Source organism: Manis pentadactyla, chromosome 3 (genome assembly GCF_030020395.1).
Source record: "Manis pentadactyla isolate mManPen7 chromosome 3, mManPen7.hap1, whole genome shotgun sequence".
Classification (NCBI taxonomy): domain Eukaryota; kingdom Metazoa; phylum Chordata; class Mammalia; order Pholidota; family Manidae; genus Manis; species Manis pentadactyla.
This window is the reverse complement of record NC_080021.1, coordinates 88,379,929-88,397,393: the sequence shown is the minus strand read 5'-3', so window position 1 is coordinate 88,397,393 and position 17,465 is coordinate 88,379,929. Positions and strand designations below refer to the sequence as shown.

The 17,465-nt window shown below is 34.7% G+C and overlaps 1 protein-coding gene across 3 annotated transcripts in view; it reads right to left on the bottom strand.

Annotated features, from left to right (window-relative positions):
• Window positions 1-17,465, bottom strand: part of PRKDC (protein kinase, DNA-activated, catalytic subunit) — a 214,933-nt gene that overhangs the window by 169,355 nt on the left and 28,113 nt on the right. For all 3 annotated transcript variants that reach the window (XR_005032648.2, XM_036925479.2, XM_057498091.1), the window contains exons 12-25: window positions 16,047-16,211; window positions 15,427-15,595; window positions 15,021-15,070; window positions 14,284-14,403; window positions 12,884-13,036; window positions 11,311-11,426; window positions 10,820-10,979; window positions 9,633-9,719; window positions 9,053-9,172; window positions 8,462-8,621; window positions 6,166-6,272; window positions 4,005-4,095; window positions 3,084-3,244; window positions 784-936 (exon numbers count right to left, since the gene is read on the bottom strand). Coding sequence is in view for 2 of the 3 variants with exons in the window: in XM_036925479.2 (XP_036781374.2) it covers window positions 784-936; window positions 3,084-3,244; window positions 4,005-4,095; window positions 6,166-6,272; window positions 8,462-8,621; window positions 9,053-9,172; window positions 9,633-9,719; window positions 10,820-10,979; window positions 11,311-11,426; window positions 12,884-13,036; window positions 14,284-14,403; window positions 15,021-15,070; window positions 15,427-15,595; window positions 16,047-16,211 (1,812 nt within the window). In the remaining variant the exon portion in view is untranslated. The remainder of the gene's footprint in view (window positions 1-783; window positions 937-3,083; window positions 3,245-4,004; window positions 4,096-6,165; window positions 6,273-8,461; window positions 8,622-9,052; window positions 9,173-9,632; window positions 9,720-10,819; window positions 10,980-11,310; window positions 11,427-12,883; window positions 13,037-14,283; window positions 14,404-15,020; window positions 15,071-15,426; window positions 15,596-16,046; window positions 16,212-17,465) is intronic.

Below are 17,465 nucleotides of genomic sequence, written 5' to 3'. Positions count from 1 at the left end.
TCCACCGGCTGCAGCGCGGGCAGCATTGTGCTTCCTGACTTGGCTGTGACATGCAAGGAGACGTTCTTTATTGTGTTACAGATAATATTAAACTGTTCCAAGTTCACGAGAATAAATGCCTCTTAGGCTTCCATGAAGAGAATCACTGCTTCTAAAATCTATTACTATGATAAGTTTTCAAGTTTTAACCAAAAATCCTATTCAATTATCGCACACCTTAATACAATGCTGAATTGTATTTATTCATATATATTGAAGAAGTTTCCACGTATATTTCTAAATGAGATTTTCAGTTGGTTTTATTTTGTGTCTGTGCAACCTGATATCAGGGTTATGCTAGCTGCATAAACAAAGAATTGTTTTTTTCTGCTTCTTTACAGCAATGGAAATTTGTCCATAGTCATGAGGAAGAGACCATTTGCCAACATGCCCAATCTTCCCATGACTATTGGCCATGCTACTTATCTCCTTCATTCATCGAAAGACTGTGAGTCCCTGCACAAGAGGGGTGACTGCTAATTCAGCTTTATATGCCAAGACTCTCAGATCAGAGATTCATTCCCAAACTTTGTGCCACATTAAAAATCACCTGGAGAGCTTTTATAAGTCCTGATCCCCAGGTCAGATCCTTGAGGAATTAAATCAGAGTCTGAAGGGTAGCAGCTAGGCAGCAGTATTTTTTAAAGCTCAACAGGTACAGCAATCTTTGATGATCAATGAACTAGAAAGAACAACTTCTTTTTAAGTTTCACAACCATGTCAGATTCAAAATCATTCACTTACCTGATCAACATCACATGCAAGGCGAAGTAGCACAGGAAAAGTTCGCTTATAGAGCTGGTACATGGGAGGGAAACCCTGACCACTTTCAGGCATTTGAGTGGCTTTTCCCAACATGAACATAACCATGCTATGTAAAAGTTCACAAGCTGCAACCTAAAACAGTCCAGGAGTTCAAGAATATTTTGAAATGTTACTCAGTATAGCCCTTTAAAAAGAGAAACTTTTGTAGCAGATAACCCATATATACCCAAATGTAAATTAACTGAAAATGGCACTTCTTGAATAAAGTTAACATTTCTATAATAGAAGTGTTATACCGAAGAGTTAAGAATTGACATTAAAAAGATTTAGATATTGGGACTAATACATTCATAAGAAATATATTTCAATGCTTACCATATTACAGAACTTGCTTCATTTGTTATCAAATTTACACTAAATATACTTTCTAAGCATTTTGGAAATTTACAAATTACAAAAAAAAAACTAGATTGTTTCTAACCTTCCAGGTTGAGAAGATAATTGAGCACAAACTGAAAATCACTTTTAAATGCCCTTTGCACTACATTTATATTAAGAGTTTTTGGCAAATTAATATTTTGCCAAGTTATTATCTATTAAGATGATTTAAATTTAGTTTTCATTTATCAATGACATCTACTTCTGATAATTGGTTACTCTTCCAATTACTATAGTACAGAAAATGCAAAATTAATGATACTGGAATGGCTGAAATACATTATAAATTTCCTAACGTATTTCTTAAAAATAATATACTCTATGAACAGAATAGAGAGCCCAGATATAAATACAAACATATATGGTCAATTAATATATGATAAAGGAGCCATGGATATACAATGGGGAAATGACAGCCTCTTCAACAACTGGTTTTGGCAAAACTGGACAGCTACATGCAAGAGAATGAAACTCGATTATTGTCTAACTCCATACACAAAAGTAAACTCAAAATGTATCAGAGACATGAATGTAAGTCATGAAACCATAAAATTCTTAGAAGAAAACATAGGCAAAAATCTCTTGAACATAAATTTGAGCAACTTTTTCCTGAATGCATCTCTTTGGGCAAGGGAAACAAAAGCAAAAATGAACAAATGGGACTACATCATGCTAAAAACCTTCTGTACAGCAAAGGACACTATCAGCAGAACAAAAAGGCATCCTACAGTATGGGAGAATATATTTGTAAATGACAGATCTGACAAGGTGTTAACATCCAAAATATATAAAGAACTCACACACCTCAACACCCAAAAAGCAAATAACCCGATTAAAAAATGGGTGGAGGTTCTGAACAGACACTTCTCCAAAGAAATTCAGATGGCCAACAGACATATGAAAAGATGCTCCACATCACTAATCATCAGGGAAATGCAAATTAAAGCCACAGTGAGATATCACCTCACACCAGTTAGGATGGTCAACATTCAAAAGAATAAGAACAACAAATGGTGGCAAGGATGCAGAGAAAGGGGAACCCTCCTACACTGCTGGTGGGAATGTAAATTAGTTCAACCATTGTGAAAAGCAATAGGGAGGTTCCTCAAAAAACTAAAAATAGAAATACCATTTGAATGAGGAATTCCACTCCAAGCAATTTACCCAAAGAATACAAGATTTCAGATTCAAAAAAACATGCACCTCTATGTTTATCGCAGCATTATTTACAATAGCCATGATATGGAAGCAACCTAAGTGTCCATGAGTAGATGAATGGATAAAGATGTGGTACATATACACAGTGGAATATTATTCAGCCATGAGAAGAAAACAAATCCTACCATTTGCAACAACATGGATGGAGCTAGATGGTATTATGCTCAGTGAAATAAGCCAGTTGGAGAAAGACAAGTACCAAATGATTTCCCTCATTTGTGGAGTATAAGAACAAAGCAAACTGAAGGAATAAAACAGCAGCAGACTCACAGACTTCAAGAAGGGACTAGTGGTTACCAAAGGAGAAGGATAAGGGAAGGTAGGTAGGCAGGGAGGGAGGGAGAAGGGGATTGAGGGGTGTTATGATTGGTAAACATGGTGTGTGGAGGGGTCACGGGGAAGACAGTGTAGCACAGAGAAGACAAGTAGTGACTCTGTGGCATCTTACCACACTGATGGACAGTGACTGTAACGCAGTGTGGGGGGCACTTGATAATATGGGTGAATGTAGTAACCACATGTTTTTCATGTGAAACCTTCTTAAAAGTGTATATCAATGATACCTTAATAAAAAAAATAATAATAATACACTCTAAATAATGAATACTGAAAAATAAAAGTACTTTAGTTTGTCTGTCACTAGCTGAAAGAGCTAATTCTGTGACCCGAGGCAAGAATATATCCAAATATATGACAGGCTTCATTTCTATAAATGGTACTGCAAATCGGAGTCTTTTTTCTCTGTCCCATGCCAAACATGTCTTCATTTCATTTGAGGATGCAGCTGTTAAAAAAAAGATTGAGTGTTTTTTCATTCAAAAATTTTTTAATGCCAATTGCTATACAATTCATTCATAAACCAGAGTGCTTTTGTGTTTTTAAGTTGGGCACGCTATTCATCTTCCCTTTTTTGTTTTTACTTCAGACATGTAATTAAACATTAGAAATCACTTACACTATTTCTGGATTTGATTTAAAGTTATTTTTAAGTAAGCCTAACACTCTGAAATGTTCAATTTCAATAAGAGTTACTTAAGTTAGTCTGTAGAAAAATGATAAATGAACAATATTTTTATTAAAATCTCTTTTTAACACTTCTTTTCCCAATATAGGGTCCAATTTCCTAAATAACAGAAAGTCACTAGTACACTTAATATGAAATTTCAGAAGTAAAAATACAGATACATTTTTACTAATCTAAAACATTCTGATCAAAAATATTCTAACAATATCCAAATATTAAGGGTATCAGATTTTAAAAAGACTTTTATATTAAACATTGTATCAGGAATTGAAAGAGAGTCAAATTAGATTGTTTCAAAATGGAAAACAAGCTTAACAAATAGAGCTAGAACATCTTGCCTGCTAGTGTACTGAATGAGTCAGATTACATGGGGATAGTCAAAGCATTTCATTAGGCAAAACATTATTCTTTGTAATCTTATTTGAAAATACAAATGTCAGAATATACCATGATACGTATATTATCTAATTTAAAGTAAACTATATCTACAGAGATTAATTCATTTTAAAGGTAAGTTTACCTGTTAAAAGATTTTTGTTTATTTGTCCTCCTAGAGAGCCGAGCACTTGTACTACTCTAACTCTTATTTCTTCTAAGGACAGTGCTTCATTCTGCAAATTTGGACAACAGAATACATGTGATGATAACTGAGTTAAAAATTAAAGAGAATTCTGAGAGTAAAGAAAAACTATTTTACTACCATCTCTATTATTAATGTCTCTCAATGGTTCTTTATATCCTACACAGGACTATTGTTATTTTTACTGCAAATTCATGAAAAGAAGCCATATGTCTTCCAATTTGCAGTTAGATATCACGTTCCTAGAGCAGCAGTCCCAAAGGTTTGGCAGGACACATTACACCCTTAAAAACACTGAGGATCTCCAAGTAGCTTTTGTTTATGAGGGTTGTATTTACCAGTATCATACATGGAGTAAAAACTTAGAAATTATTTAAACAGTTGTTATTTTATTTAAAAATACTAGACCCATTGAGTGTTAACAAATGACATATTTTTAGAACAAGTAACTACATTTCCCAATATTTTACTCAGAAAAGGCATTGTTTCAGATTTGTGCAAATCTCTTTATTGTCACTAGAACACAACTCTTGTGATACTTTGTTGGGGCCGTAGCTGGAAGAGGGAGGAGTACTTTAAGTCTTTTTTAGATAATAGTGGTTACTTTTTGATACTACTCCAAAACTGAACATGCGGTAATTTCTTAGAGGTTAGTAACAATGTGAGAATCTGAAACTTTATCAACGAATTTTATGTGGTCTATTACATTAAAATCCATTGGTTTATCTTTCTTTCACTTTGAGTCGATTTTTTACCCATACATGATTTGGTGACATAATGTATTGCTCATCTGAAAATATTAGTTCACTGGGTTATACAGACCTTTCAAATGTAGACACATTCCACTATATATGCAAAAAAATCACATTTGTTAATATCACCCCCAATCTCATCAGAAAAATCACTTAAATATTGAGAAGTCATCAAGCTCACGGTAATGCCTACAAGTTTTCCTAAATTTTAATTTTCACTTGAATTTTATCACTGGCAACAAATACTCTCAGATGTTTTCTTTGAAGTGACAGGCTCACTCTATTTTAGACAAAATGTCTTCCAAATACTGAATAGCTACCGGTTGTCAGTCAGTTTTCTTTTAAGTGAAAATGGTGTTCATGAAATGAGTGGCTACTTTAGCTTACAGCTCAAAGCATCACATAAGTGCTTTTCCTGAAGGCAGCTGTCATGCCTCACTGACAACAGCTCGCTTTATGTAGATACTTCCTGTTTCATCTCACAGAACATTAAAAAAATGTGTGTTCAGGGGTCACAATTTACTAAAACACTAAGGAGTCAATAGTGTCAGCCACTGGTACACCCCAGTGCAAATGTCAACAGGTAAGACCAGTCCTGGCCTGGCATCCTGGAACTCACAGGAGCACACGCTCCAGGCACTGCTGTCCTAGGGAACAGGGGCTGCGTGTCTATAAGGAAATTTTATTTGCAAAGCCAGAGATAGCTGAAGTAATTTCATCTTGCTTTATTTGTATTTGATAAAATAATTTAAAACTTTTAGAGTCCCTAGTTTCATTTAAGGCTCTCAATCAAAATCTGTCAAAAATAATAAGGTAGGAAGAATTTACCCTAGAGCTTGTATTACTAGTTCTAAACACTGAACGGTTTTCAAGTTTCAATTTTCACCTAAAATAGATATTTGCCCTATATTAACTCAATTTTTGCTATTTACATTATTTTTTCTTATTACATTATATGCCACATCTCAAAAAACTGGTCTCAAGAAATTATCACCAAAAAACTCCACAAAAGTTGTATAAACTGAACTTGAAAAAATGACACACTTAAGATCTAATCAGTAAATGAATCAACCTTATATATCCATGTCAATCTTCTAATTGCTTATTGAGTATGAAACATATTACTTTTTATTATCTGTTAAATACATTTGAATGTAGAGACAAACAGCAAAACAAGTTCAAGACAGTAAACCAAATACTTACCATACCTTACATTTTCATTGCTAAAATTTATTGAAATTTTTCCTATATTATACTCTAACACATATAACAATAAATGAAAATTTTTACTTTTTATAGAATCTGATCTCTGAATTATTTAAGGTGAAGAAAATAAAGGGATTTCTTACTGATGAAATGTTCTTTGTCTTTTTCAGATGCTTTAACATACTTTTATTAAATCCTTTCTGGGCAGCCCGAGAAAGTGCTGACACTTCCCAGTTATTCTTGGTCTCATCTATCAACAGTAAACAAACATCAATTTGAAGTAGCATTCATTCACTGATTTGATGAGTACTAAGAAGAAAACACTACACTGACAAATAAGAGACATTAAAAATCCTATTAATTACAATTCAAAAATTAAGTTTCTAGAACAAAAAATATTAATAGTTGCTTTCTTGATTTTAAATACTGTTGTCTACTAAAAGAAACATGATTCCTTGGAGAAATGGCTAATACAAGAGATGGGGCAGGTGCCAGGAAGTAAGGAACTGCTCAAGGAGAAGCACCCAGTGCCCACTCCAGATATACAAGTCAAATCTGGGACAATTTGAGTGTCACAATCAGGAACAGTAAAAGATAATACCCACTGAGAAGATAAGAATTCACAAGTCCCTACTAATATAAACAAACAGGTGAGAAAATAACATTATTTCTTCCAGTAGAATGCCAACTAGTATAGAACAAATGACAGTTAGAAAAACACCACTTTGCAACTATTAGAGTAATTAATTAAAGAAGACTCATCAATGGATACTAAAACTATTACAGTAAAAGCTCGATGAAGAACAAGAATATGTACAGTCTTAAAGTACTTCCGTATAAAATTTTTGAACCGATCATAAACTAACAGAAAACATGGAAGTGTAGTACAAAATTTCACTTTCAAGTTAGTAAACTACCAACTTGATGCTCCCCCATCACTAAACACTTTGGTGTGTATTTCCTACTAGGACATTCTCCTACATCAGAACCATACAACTATCCAAATCAGGACACTGCTCTTGAGACACTGCTCACATTTATGCTCAGCCCCATTCTGGTTCCAGCACTGATCCTACAATATCTTAGTTCAGGACTACATGTGATATTTAGTTGTCCTGTCCTTTTAGTCTACTGTAAACTCAAACAGTTCTTCATTCTTCCCTTGATTTTCACTATTAGGACATTTAAATTTTTTTATGCCAGTAATTTTGTGTACTGTCCCTCTATTTGGGTTTGTCTAGTGTTTTCTTCTGATTACTCAGGTTATAGGAACCTACTGTAACAGCTTACTAGTACCTTTATTGAATTAAATAAGATCTTCAACACATGCTGGTTTTCTGTCAGTGTAGATTCTTAATTTTACAGTTGTAAAGCTGCTTCTCACTAGTCTGGAGATGCCCAGTGGATCGGCTGACAGTCCACAGGAAGTTGCACTGCTGGGGGACACCACTGGTGGTTTAATCCCTGCATATTTCGCAGGAACAAATCCAAAATAACAGCAGAGCCTTACCTCTGCTGTTTGTCTAGTTCTCCTTTCTACAACTTTATCTTTGCTTTGCCTATACCCAATAAGCTAGCAGCCATGGCAGGAGCAATGACTGAGAATTTGGGTTTACAGTGTGCTGACCCCATGGTGACCTGTGAGTTGAGGCCAGAGACCTACTCTCCAATGGGCCAGAGACAGAAAGAGGATCTGGTTTTCAGCCCTTTTCTTATTTCGTGGAGCTCAAATTAGTTAAGAATTCCATTCACTGGAAAGCACCTGTTTGAAGTTGGGACCAGTGAATGGTTGTCTCTGGTGTCTTTCAAGCTCTGACTTGTATTACAGAATTGAAGTAATAAGCCCTCCCCGTGTTGCATCTGCGTGCCTGAGCTGAGAAAGGCCTGGACTGTGTGTAATGCTCCTGTATTTGGAGAGTATCAATAAATTAGATTACAAAGTCTCTTAAAGGAGCTATGTTCTGACTTATTTATATGATAAATAGCTATGTAAAGAGAACATTCCTTAAATTCTCTAAATAAGGAAATTGCAGTCATAATGCTTTAAATATGCCAAACTTTAAAAAAAAATCTTACAGAAACAAACTCAGAAGCATTTTAGGAACCCACTTACTACTGAATTTTCTCATGGCTTTTTAATTCCTGTTTAAGAAAATCATTTTGGCCAGCAGTGTGTTAGGATTTATGTGGAGTTCAAAATATGTAAGATAGAGTTCTTGCCCTTGAAGATTCTATAAATCTGTAAGTAAAAAAATAGGCTTAATACCTCAGTTATATTTCCTATAACCCAATTAATTGAAATGAATTGGGAGATAAAAATACCAATCATATTTTTAATACACTGGGCTCAAATTGCAGAAGTTGCAAAACACGGATAGTCCTATTATAGTTACTACATTGTCACTTTAACATACACATCACAATTCTTCTAAACCTTACCTGATAAGGCTGAAGTTTTCAGATATCCATCAAGGCTGGGTAGAATGTCCTTATAATGGGGCTGAATTTCATGTTTGCAGATGTAAACTGACCATTCTTCTAGGGCATTCAGGCCTACTTCTGCCAATGGGATATAGCTCAGGCCCAGTTTAAAAGCCATCTACAAATACACACAAGGTAAACTGAAACATAGAGAATTTAAGATTTAAAGAAAAAAACACCAATTAATTGTTTCTAATGAAAAAGCCCTTCTAATGCCAGAATGCCAGACACTGCTAGAGGTAAGTGGGTGCATCTCTGGTCATTAGCAAAGTCTACATGGTTGTTGTTATACTGCAGACTGTCCACACATTGAAGGTTTAATTCTTAATTTCTTAATCCTCATATCCATCTGTAAGGGAAGCTCAAAGAGGCGAAGCCAAGTGCTCCAAGTTCCAAAGCTACTAAGTAGCAGAAAGAGATTTTTACCCAGGGGTGTCTGATGGGTAAGCACCTACTGAGACTGCCAGGGCAAAACTTTGGTATTTCCATGTTTTCTAGGAAACAAAGCATTGCATGAAGAAATGGATTTGCGCAAAACAATGCATCCACCTGCAATGCCGGAACATAGGCTCTAATGTCAAGTTCAATGACATCGTGTGGCAGGGACAGAATGAAGGTCAAACAGGAGGCCAAAAGTTCATCTTTGTATTGCTTCATTTTGACTGATACCTAAACAAGAAAGAAGAGAAAGACCGTGGTATGTACCTGAACAGAGCCTATGACTTGAAAATCAACTAAAAAGTATCTACCCTATTCTGGAATATAAAAAATGATCCTGTAGCTTTTATATGACATGGTAACATTCATTTACAAATTAAGCACTGATCTCCAGGAAAAGTTCATTTGTTGAAGTACTTACATTATATGAAAAGCTAAAAAATCTATTGATTTTGAGTTCTCATCATTGAAATTATTTTAAGAAAACTCAAGTGTCCTTTGCAGCAAAATGATTCCTGCTAGTATTTATTAATCTGTTAAAAAAAACATTTAATTTCTTAATCCCTAATGACAACCTGGATTAGTAAACCAATTTTTAGATAATGAGATCATTTATGATCACTAGAATTTTTTTCAACATATTCATTTTTAAATAGCCTATGATAACAATGGATAAATCATTTCAAATTACCTCTTTACCAAATTTTGCAAACAAAGTAAAGCAAGAATATTTTTCTGGGTCCTCAGGAGGCTGTTTCTGACTCCTTGGACCAACGCCCTGTTGAATAAAATAGCAAATTAGTGCAATGAACAATGGTAGGGTTATACTGTGTCCTAATCTGGCAACCTTCCTTCTGAGGGTTAAATCCATTTCCACTTTGCCAAGGCCTTGTGCAGATGGAAAGGAAAATTAGCTCTGAAAACATTTCAGGCAGAGGCCAGTGGAAAGCAGTGTGAGGTGTGAGATGAATGGATGGTCAAAAGCCAGAGGCTTGGCTAAATCCTTTTCTTCTTCCTCATCTTCCAAAATGCACACTTATATCCCAGAGACCCATTCACCCTATAATTAACCAGACTGCTCATGACTGAATGGAGCCTTAGGTTCTCTAATCCAGTTATTCTCAAATTTCACAAGCCACCAGATCATCTGGGTGGCTGGTTAGCACAGACTGCTGAGCCTTGCCTCCAGAGTTTCTGATTAGGTAAGTCTACAGAAGGCATGAGACTTCCCAAGCAATGCTGTGCTACAGATCCTAGGACCAAGCCTCAAGGACCTGTTAATCTGACATAATCAGCCAGGTGGTTGTAAATCGGAACAGAAAATGCAATTAGCTTTTAAAGCATATCATCCAATTGCCACTCACATTAACAGTTTTTAAAAATACAGATAATAAAATTAGATTTTAAAACTGCAGTATGTTATAACCTCATATTTTATACAGATACACTAATTTAATTGCACTTCACACATATTGGTTTTCTTTACAAATTGGAGGTTTATGCAACCCTGCATCAAACAGTTCTACCAGCACCATTTTTCCTACAGCATTTGTTCACTTCTAGTCTCTGTGTCACATTTGGTAATTCTTACCATATTTCAAATATCTTCACTATTACTGTATTTGTTATGGTGATCTGTGATCAGTGATCCTCAATGTTATGATTATAATTAATACTGCACACTTAACAGACTATAGTATAGTGTAAAAATAACTTATATGCTGGGACTTGCTTTATTGCGATATTCGCTTTATTGCAATAGTCTGAAATCGAACCTGCAATACGTCCAAGGTACACCTGTAATGCATTTATACAAGCTCAAACAACTAAAAAAACACAGAACACAGGAATATTTCGTGTCCTCCAAAAAACACTTACCTCAAAATATTTTATTTTTTTGGCATTTCTCACAGCAATAGAAAGTAATTTGTAGAAACCACTAATGAGTGGCAACCGTGTAGACTGGACAATTAATTCATATGCAAATGAGTATATCCATGGCTCAAAAAATTCTACATGTTTCTCTGGAAGAATCTCTCTGTAAAAATAATTAAAAGCTTACTACAGAATTTTTACTATATAATATTTTTATTCAGCTTTGAAATTATATGGGACATAATTAAACAGGTCTGTGATTCCAGTTTTAACATTTTCAGGCATACCTATATTCCTTGTTTTCCATACCTAAGGATCTTTTAAATATAAAAAAAAGAAATATTTAAGCTGGTACATTTAGATTTATTTTAAAGGTTCATATAAGTGATTTTAGATTTTAAGACTTTCATTTCTTATACCTATATGTTTTCCTTATATTATAGCCAATAACTAGTAATTTTTACTCTTAAATAATTAGAATTTTTTTTAAATACCTGCAAAATTCCACCAGGTTAATGAAAGCTGAAAAATCTTTTGGTTTAGCAGGATACAAGTTAGCAGCTGGATCTGAAGTCGGGATCACCCAAATGCCAGTAGCTTCATTTTCATCCTTAAAAATAAGTTGTAACAAAACTAACATTGTACTACTCAATCATTCAACAAATAACTGACTGACTTCACAATCAAGACCTAATGCTATAAGGAAGAAATGCAAATGTGAGGAAGGTATAGATGGGCCCTCAAGAACTTACAATTTGACAAAAATAATTGAACTTGCAGAAAACACTAAATTAAAGGACATGTGGGAGGTGATAAAGTGATAAAAGAATGGTACGAATACAAAAATATGAAGGGGAGCTACAATTTCTTAAAGGAGAAGCAGAAATTATCAATAGTGACTTGGAAGTTTCAAAGTGAGAAACAGAAACAACAGTGTTAAGTAATATTAACTTAAAGTTGACATATTGAATTTGTGTTACCAGATTCAGGGGGAAATGCTAAACAAGTAGTTAGGAATACGGAGCTGGAAACTATCAAGGAGGGTTGGAGACTAGATGTATTTGGGAAATGCTAACAGGTCACACCTGGCCTTTTGGAATGAAGTAAAAAGGGCAAGAAATAAAAGAGAAACGAAATACATGCAACAAAAATGATTAAGACGTGTAATCTAAAAAGTAGGTTTGTTGACTAACACAGTCCCAGCAGGTCCCTTTTCTGCAAGTTTTTAAACGAAATTATTTTAGACCTTCACAAAACAGAAAAATCAAGAAAATACACATTGGTGTTCCCATTAACCAAATAAAAAATGAAATAAAGCTAATGTGACAAGTGGCCTTTTACTGTTTCCTTTATGTATCCTCTGCATTCCTTCCCTGTCATCTCCCCTGATCATGGCACTGCACTGAAGTACACATGCACTGACCCCAACAAGCATACTCTAGTCTGAGATCCCACAACCGGGCTCAAATGTTATGTTTCCCACTGAAACTCAAGCCATTTGACACTTGTCTCATTATCATAGTTTTTGATCTCCTCACAGGAGATCACAGCAGCTCCTAGAGACAGCACTAAACCATGACTTTTACCTGCACCAGGAAAGTGGGGTACAGGAAAAAGGGAGGGTCATGCTCATTTTGCTGCCTGTTGACTGTATCCTACTATCCCAGGAACACAGCAACCACTATATATCCAGTGTTTGGAGTTTCCTTAGCTAAAAACAAGAGGAATACAAGTTTCCCTCTCCTACTGCAAAAAGCTACCTCTATACAAAAGCAAGATTTGACTCTACCATTGCTAAGGAGTAAGTAACAAACAAGCCTTGTAAACAACTTAAAAATTGCTTTCAACGTTATTAAACATATACTCAATTACTTTTTGAACAATCTAGTGATAACATTTTCTATACATTAGGCTATTGAAATAGAAAATAATCAGCAAAACTGACTAAGGAGGAAGAAACCAATTTACTGTAACACTCTACAAATGTGCTATTTTCCCTGATTATTTACATGAAAACAGAATTGGTATAAAAATGATGCAAAATCATTATTGACAAGAACTTCAAACCTCTTGTTCCCCAACATTCTGTTTTTCTAGTGAAAGATCCAATTTCTCAACAATCTTCAAAACTGATTTTACAAATTCATCATATAGCAAACGGTTCAGACTTTGAAGGGAGGAATTCACAACAAGAAAAGCTTCATCTGCTAAAAGAGAATCCTTTAAAACAAAGAAAAATAATAAACTTCAAAATTTGGTGTTAAAAAGCGTAAGTATTAAGTATTATGATGCATACAGACAAACATGCATATTTAGATATAGAAACTACTATGTAAACTGTCAAGTTTTCAAGCAGCAAAATGTAGCCACCTCCCTAAATTATTAGGACATTCATTTAGTCAGATATGACTTATCCAGTCATGTCAAATAATTACTAGTACATAGGAGTCAATGAGAAGATTTAGGCCAATCCTTTTAAAGAATTTACCCCAATTAATTTGTGTATATGTCTGTACATACATATGTATATTTACACATTTGTGTAGTTGTGCTAATGCATGGTGTATACCTAGACACACACACACACATATATACACATATGCTCATACATACAAATGGATATATATATCCTCAGAATGAATTTAAAAGTATCATCCATCATTTCTTTAAAAGTGAAGGTATTCTACCATTCTAAAAATACAGGCCAATTACTGTGCCTATAATATCACGTATAAGGAAGAAATATTTAGGTAAAATTACTAACACTGTTATATACACTATTTTACCTCAATAAGAAAAGTAAAAACTCCTAAGATTTTCCACAGGACAGGAACCATCCACTGACAAAAATAGTTTTTCCTAGCCTATTAATGCTTTGTCAAAGACTGTTAAAACAGTGGCCAGACCTGGCTTAAAGTAGACATTAAAGAAACAACCGCTAGAAACACATTAGGCAGGAAGCTTTATTCTAGCCATAAATGATGTAAGTAATAGCTATCCACCAGTCTCCTTCATACCGATTAAATCGAATGGATTTATCTTCATCTTTAACAACTAAAAATAGAAGAGCTCTTCCACAGTGATACTTCCATTGTATTTTTGTTACCTAAGGGACTGTTAGAACAACTTAGAATCGACTCTATTACATGGCCACTTGAAGAAAAATAAGGACTCAGCTTCAGCAATTAACTTTAAGTGGAGTTCTATGATTTTGTTCCTGTTAACTGATTTTTCTCTAATTTCACTTTAACTGTCCTAACTTATACTGCTTTAATTTTTTATTTTTAATTTTTAATTTTTTATTACTTGAATTACCCCAATTAATTTGTGTATATGTCTGTATTTTAGAAAAACAACTGAAAGCTAGGAAAATCTAATTCTAAATAAATAAGTCTTAATTGTAAAACTATGGAGACTGACAAAGGGGAACTAGGCTACTTTTATGATTTTAAAATTGTCATTTTTACCATCATCTGATCACAGGTCAGGAGGTTTCTAAAAAGGTCCAGATAGTCTTTGTACGTGGGCCCTTTCCACTTGCTGGTTCTGACTTCCACTGATGCACGGTGGTCTTCGGACTCCGCAAGCTGGGCAGAAAAACAACAGCCAACGCTTACTGACAGAGTCACAGAATAAGCACTGCTGCTAGAACTTTCTGATTTTCAGTTTTCTAAGCTAAAATAGCCACCAGTAGGAGACTAAATTTGACTGAGGAAGAGTATATTATGAAGCATTATAAAACAAATAAGCTAGAAAAAGTCATGATTTTTCTAACTGGGATTAAAATAGTGACACAGTAAAAGGTATTTCATAGCAATATCCAAGGAATGTGTTATAAATCTTTTATCTCACTTTCTTAAGCAAGTCAATCTCTCATCTCATCCTATTTCCTGAGAAACTAAGATATGCCTCCCATAATACACTTAAGTATTTTGCCCTCAAGTTTTAAGACAAGAAACATTTTTTTATAAAAATGTGTGTATAATAGTAAACTTACATTTAAGTATGTTTCATAACTTAGGAGAAGTTCATTCACCAGAAAAAACAGAGAGGTAGTATGTCCTACACTTCAAACTTAAGGCATGGCTAATAACTAAAAAGACCGGTTCTGTATATTTAACACACAAAAAAACCCCAGCAATGTTTGTAACTTTCAGTGAAACTGAAAAAGACTAATTTTCAAAACATTAGATTCAGAATTTACCTTTTGTAGGATTACTGGCTTAGAACATATTCTGATTAACCCCTGGTGCACTGAAAAAAAGCAAATGAGAACAAAAATAAAGGAAACACTGAAATATACAACCAAACACTCAACAAAAATGACAACCATTGCTTTTGAACATAACCTTACCTCTCAAGGTTTTCTATAAGTTTGTTAGTATCTTTAGGTTTACTTTCTGGAATATTAAGATTCTGAAGCAGAGGAAAAAAAAAAGATCCAAAAAAAAAAAAGGATGGAAAAGGAAACTTTTTTCCCACCAAAATATTAGTTCTCCAAGACACATCCAAAGATACAAAAGAATTTAGCAATCAGATAGTCACTATACCAAACATGTGGAGTATTCATCACTCATCATCACAGAAACAACAGTGAATTCCAGACTTACCTACAGTACTAACACAATTCCAGAGAACTGGTCCTTTTTCTGCTAAGGCTAGGAAAACTTTCACTATGGCTCTGCAACATACCAACTGCATTTTTGGACTATACTGCGGGAAGCTGTCTATCTGGACCACCATGAGATGTTCCAGAACTGGAGTATATATCTCAGGAACCTACCAGAAACAGAGAACTGAAAGTTAAGGAGGGAGTAAGTAAAAATAGGAATAATACACATATTCAAAGTAATTACAACTCAGACACATATTAGATTAATGAAAAAAACCCAGTTTAACTAGTTTGCTAATAAGCTTACCAGTTATTATTGTGATTGCCTACAAAAATCAGAGCAAAATTGAATACTTACGGTGCATTTCTATCCCAAGCAGTAATCTTAATCTTTTAGAAAGACAGAACACAGTAACAAATAATTTTTCCTGCTTTGGGTAACAAAAAGTCAAGTTCCATGACAATATTTCTATTGACACAAAATACTAATTAAAAATATCCACCTGATCAGAATGGTGCCTGTCCTGAATGCCTACAACTCATATGACTCCATCAAATCATTTAAACTGAGATTAAATAGTTAAAATTCTGCTCAGTTTAGTTAACTATTTCACTTACTGTATCGAGGTAGAGCAAGACACTTGCAATAGATTGGAGGAAACTTGGCATCTGGTAAACGTAGTCATCAACAGTGTCTAGCTGGGTGAGGAACAGCTGCTTGCAGCGCTGGATGAGCTCTACATACATGAAGTCAACATCTTTTGCATTTATTACCTTGCAAGGCTACAGGAAATGTAAAACAGAAGTTTTTTATCAATCTTATCAGTGTCAAATAATATTTAAGGTGGCATGTTAAGCCAAATGATTATAAATTGAAAATTAACAAGCTTTCTAATGGAGAATAGAAAATACATGTATCTTACAAAGATGTTTTTTAAATCATCTGTAATTATATTCTAAATATTCATACACAAAACATCTAGTGATCGTCAGCTACATTCTAGGCACTGTTTAGATGCCAGATATCAAAGACAAGTAAGTCCCTGCCCCCGGGGAGGCCAGTCACCCCAAGGAAATGGCTGGGAGGTAACCTCAAAGTTGGAACACACTACTACACTGTGCTATACACTGTGCCCAGGGCCATCTTTATAGGGCCCAACCTAACAATGATACCACCCAGCTCTGATTTTCCAAAGGCTACTTTGGACTTCAGATCAAGTCTCACCATCTTGAGAACCTGTGTTTGTCTTTTAAAGGCTCTCCCTTTTTGCTTGCCATCACCCTCTAGCCACAGTGCGAATATACCTAACTACAGTAAACAAGTGAAGTTGATTAGACCAGCGTGTACAAACTTCAAAGTTTCCTGCTCTGAGCCTTCTCACATACAATTCTTCTGCCCTAAGTATATTTGAGAACCTAACAGAGACAAATGAAGATGGAGATTAAAAAGGGGTTGGGGGGGCGGTAAACAGATCATTTGGAAGCAAACTCATTAAGTATCAGTGCAGAATGAGCAGTGAGAGTGGAAGACGGGAGGGAAGGATTCTCACTCTGGGAAACAAGGGAACAGACACTGAGGGACAGACATGTAGAAAGCAAAGTAGCAAGTGATTCTTTCTGTGAAGAAGAAGTCATAGTGATCCATTAACAGGGAAATAACTATGGTTATTCTCAATATGCTTAACTAGACCTCTTTCTGCCACAAGAACTTCTCTTTCTAAAATGCTGAGTGACAGCAACTACAATTTTACTTCATAAATAAGGGGCAGCAAGGCATAGTGGAAAAAAAGGTGTTTCTCATCTTCAGATTTGAATTATGTCTTGGGCCTGTCAGTTACTAACTATGAGTCCTTTGACAAGTTACCTACTTTCTCTGGGTCTGTTTCTTCATTTGTAAAGTGAAATAATACTCCTAAAAGCTTGTAGGAAATTTGTGAGCATTGGAGATGATACATGAACAGAATCCTAGTACATAGCAGATACTGAAAAATTAAGTTAACAACAAAAAAAATAATATTATCACAAAGGTGAGATGCT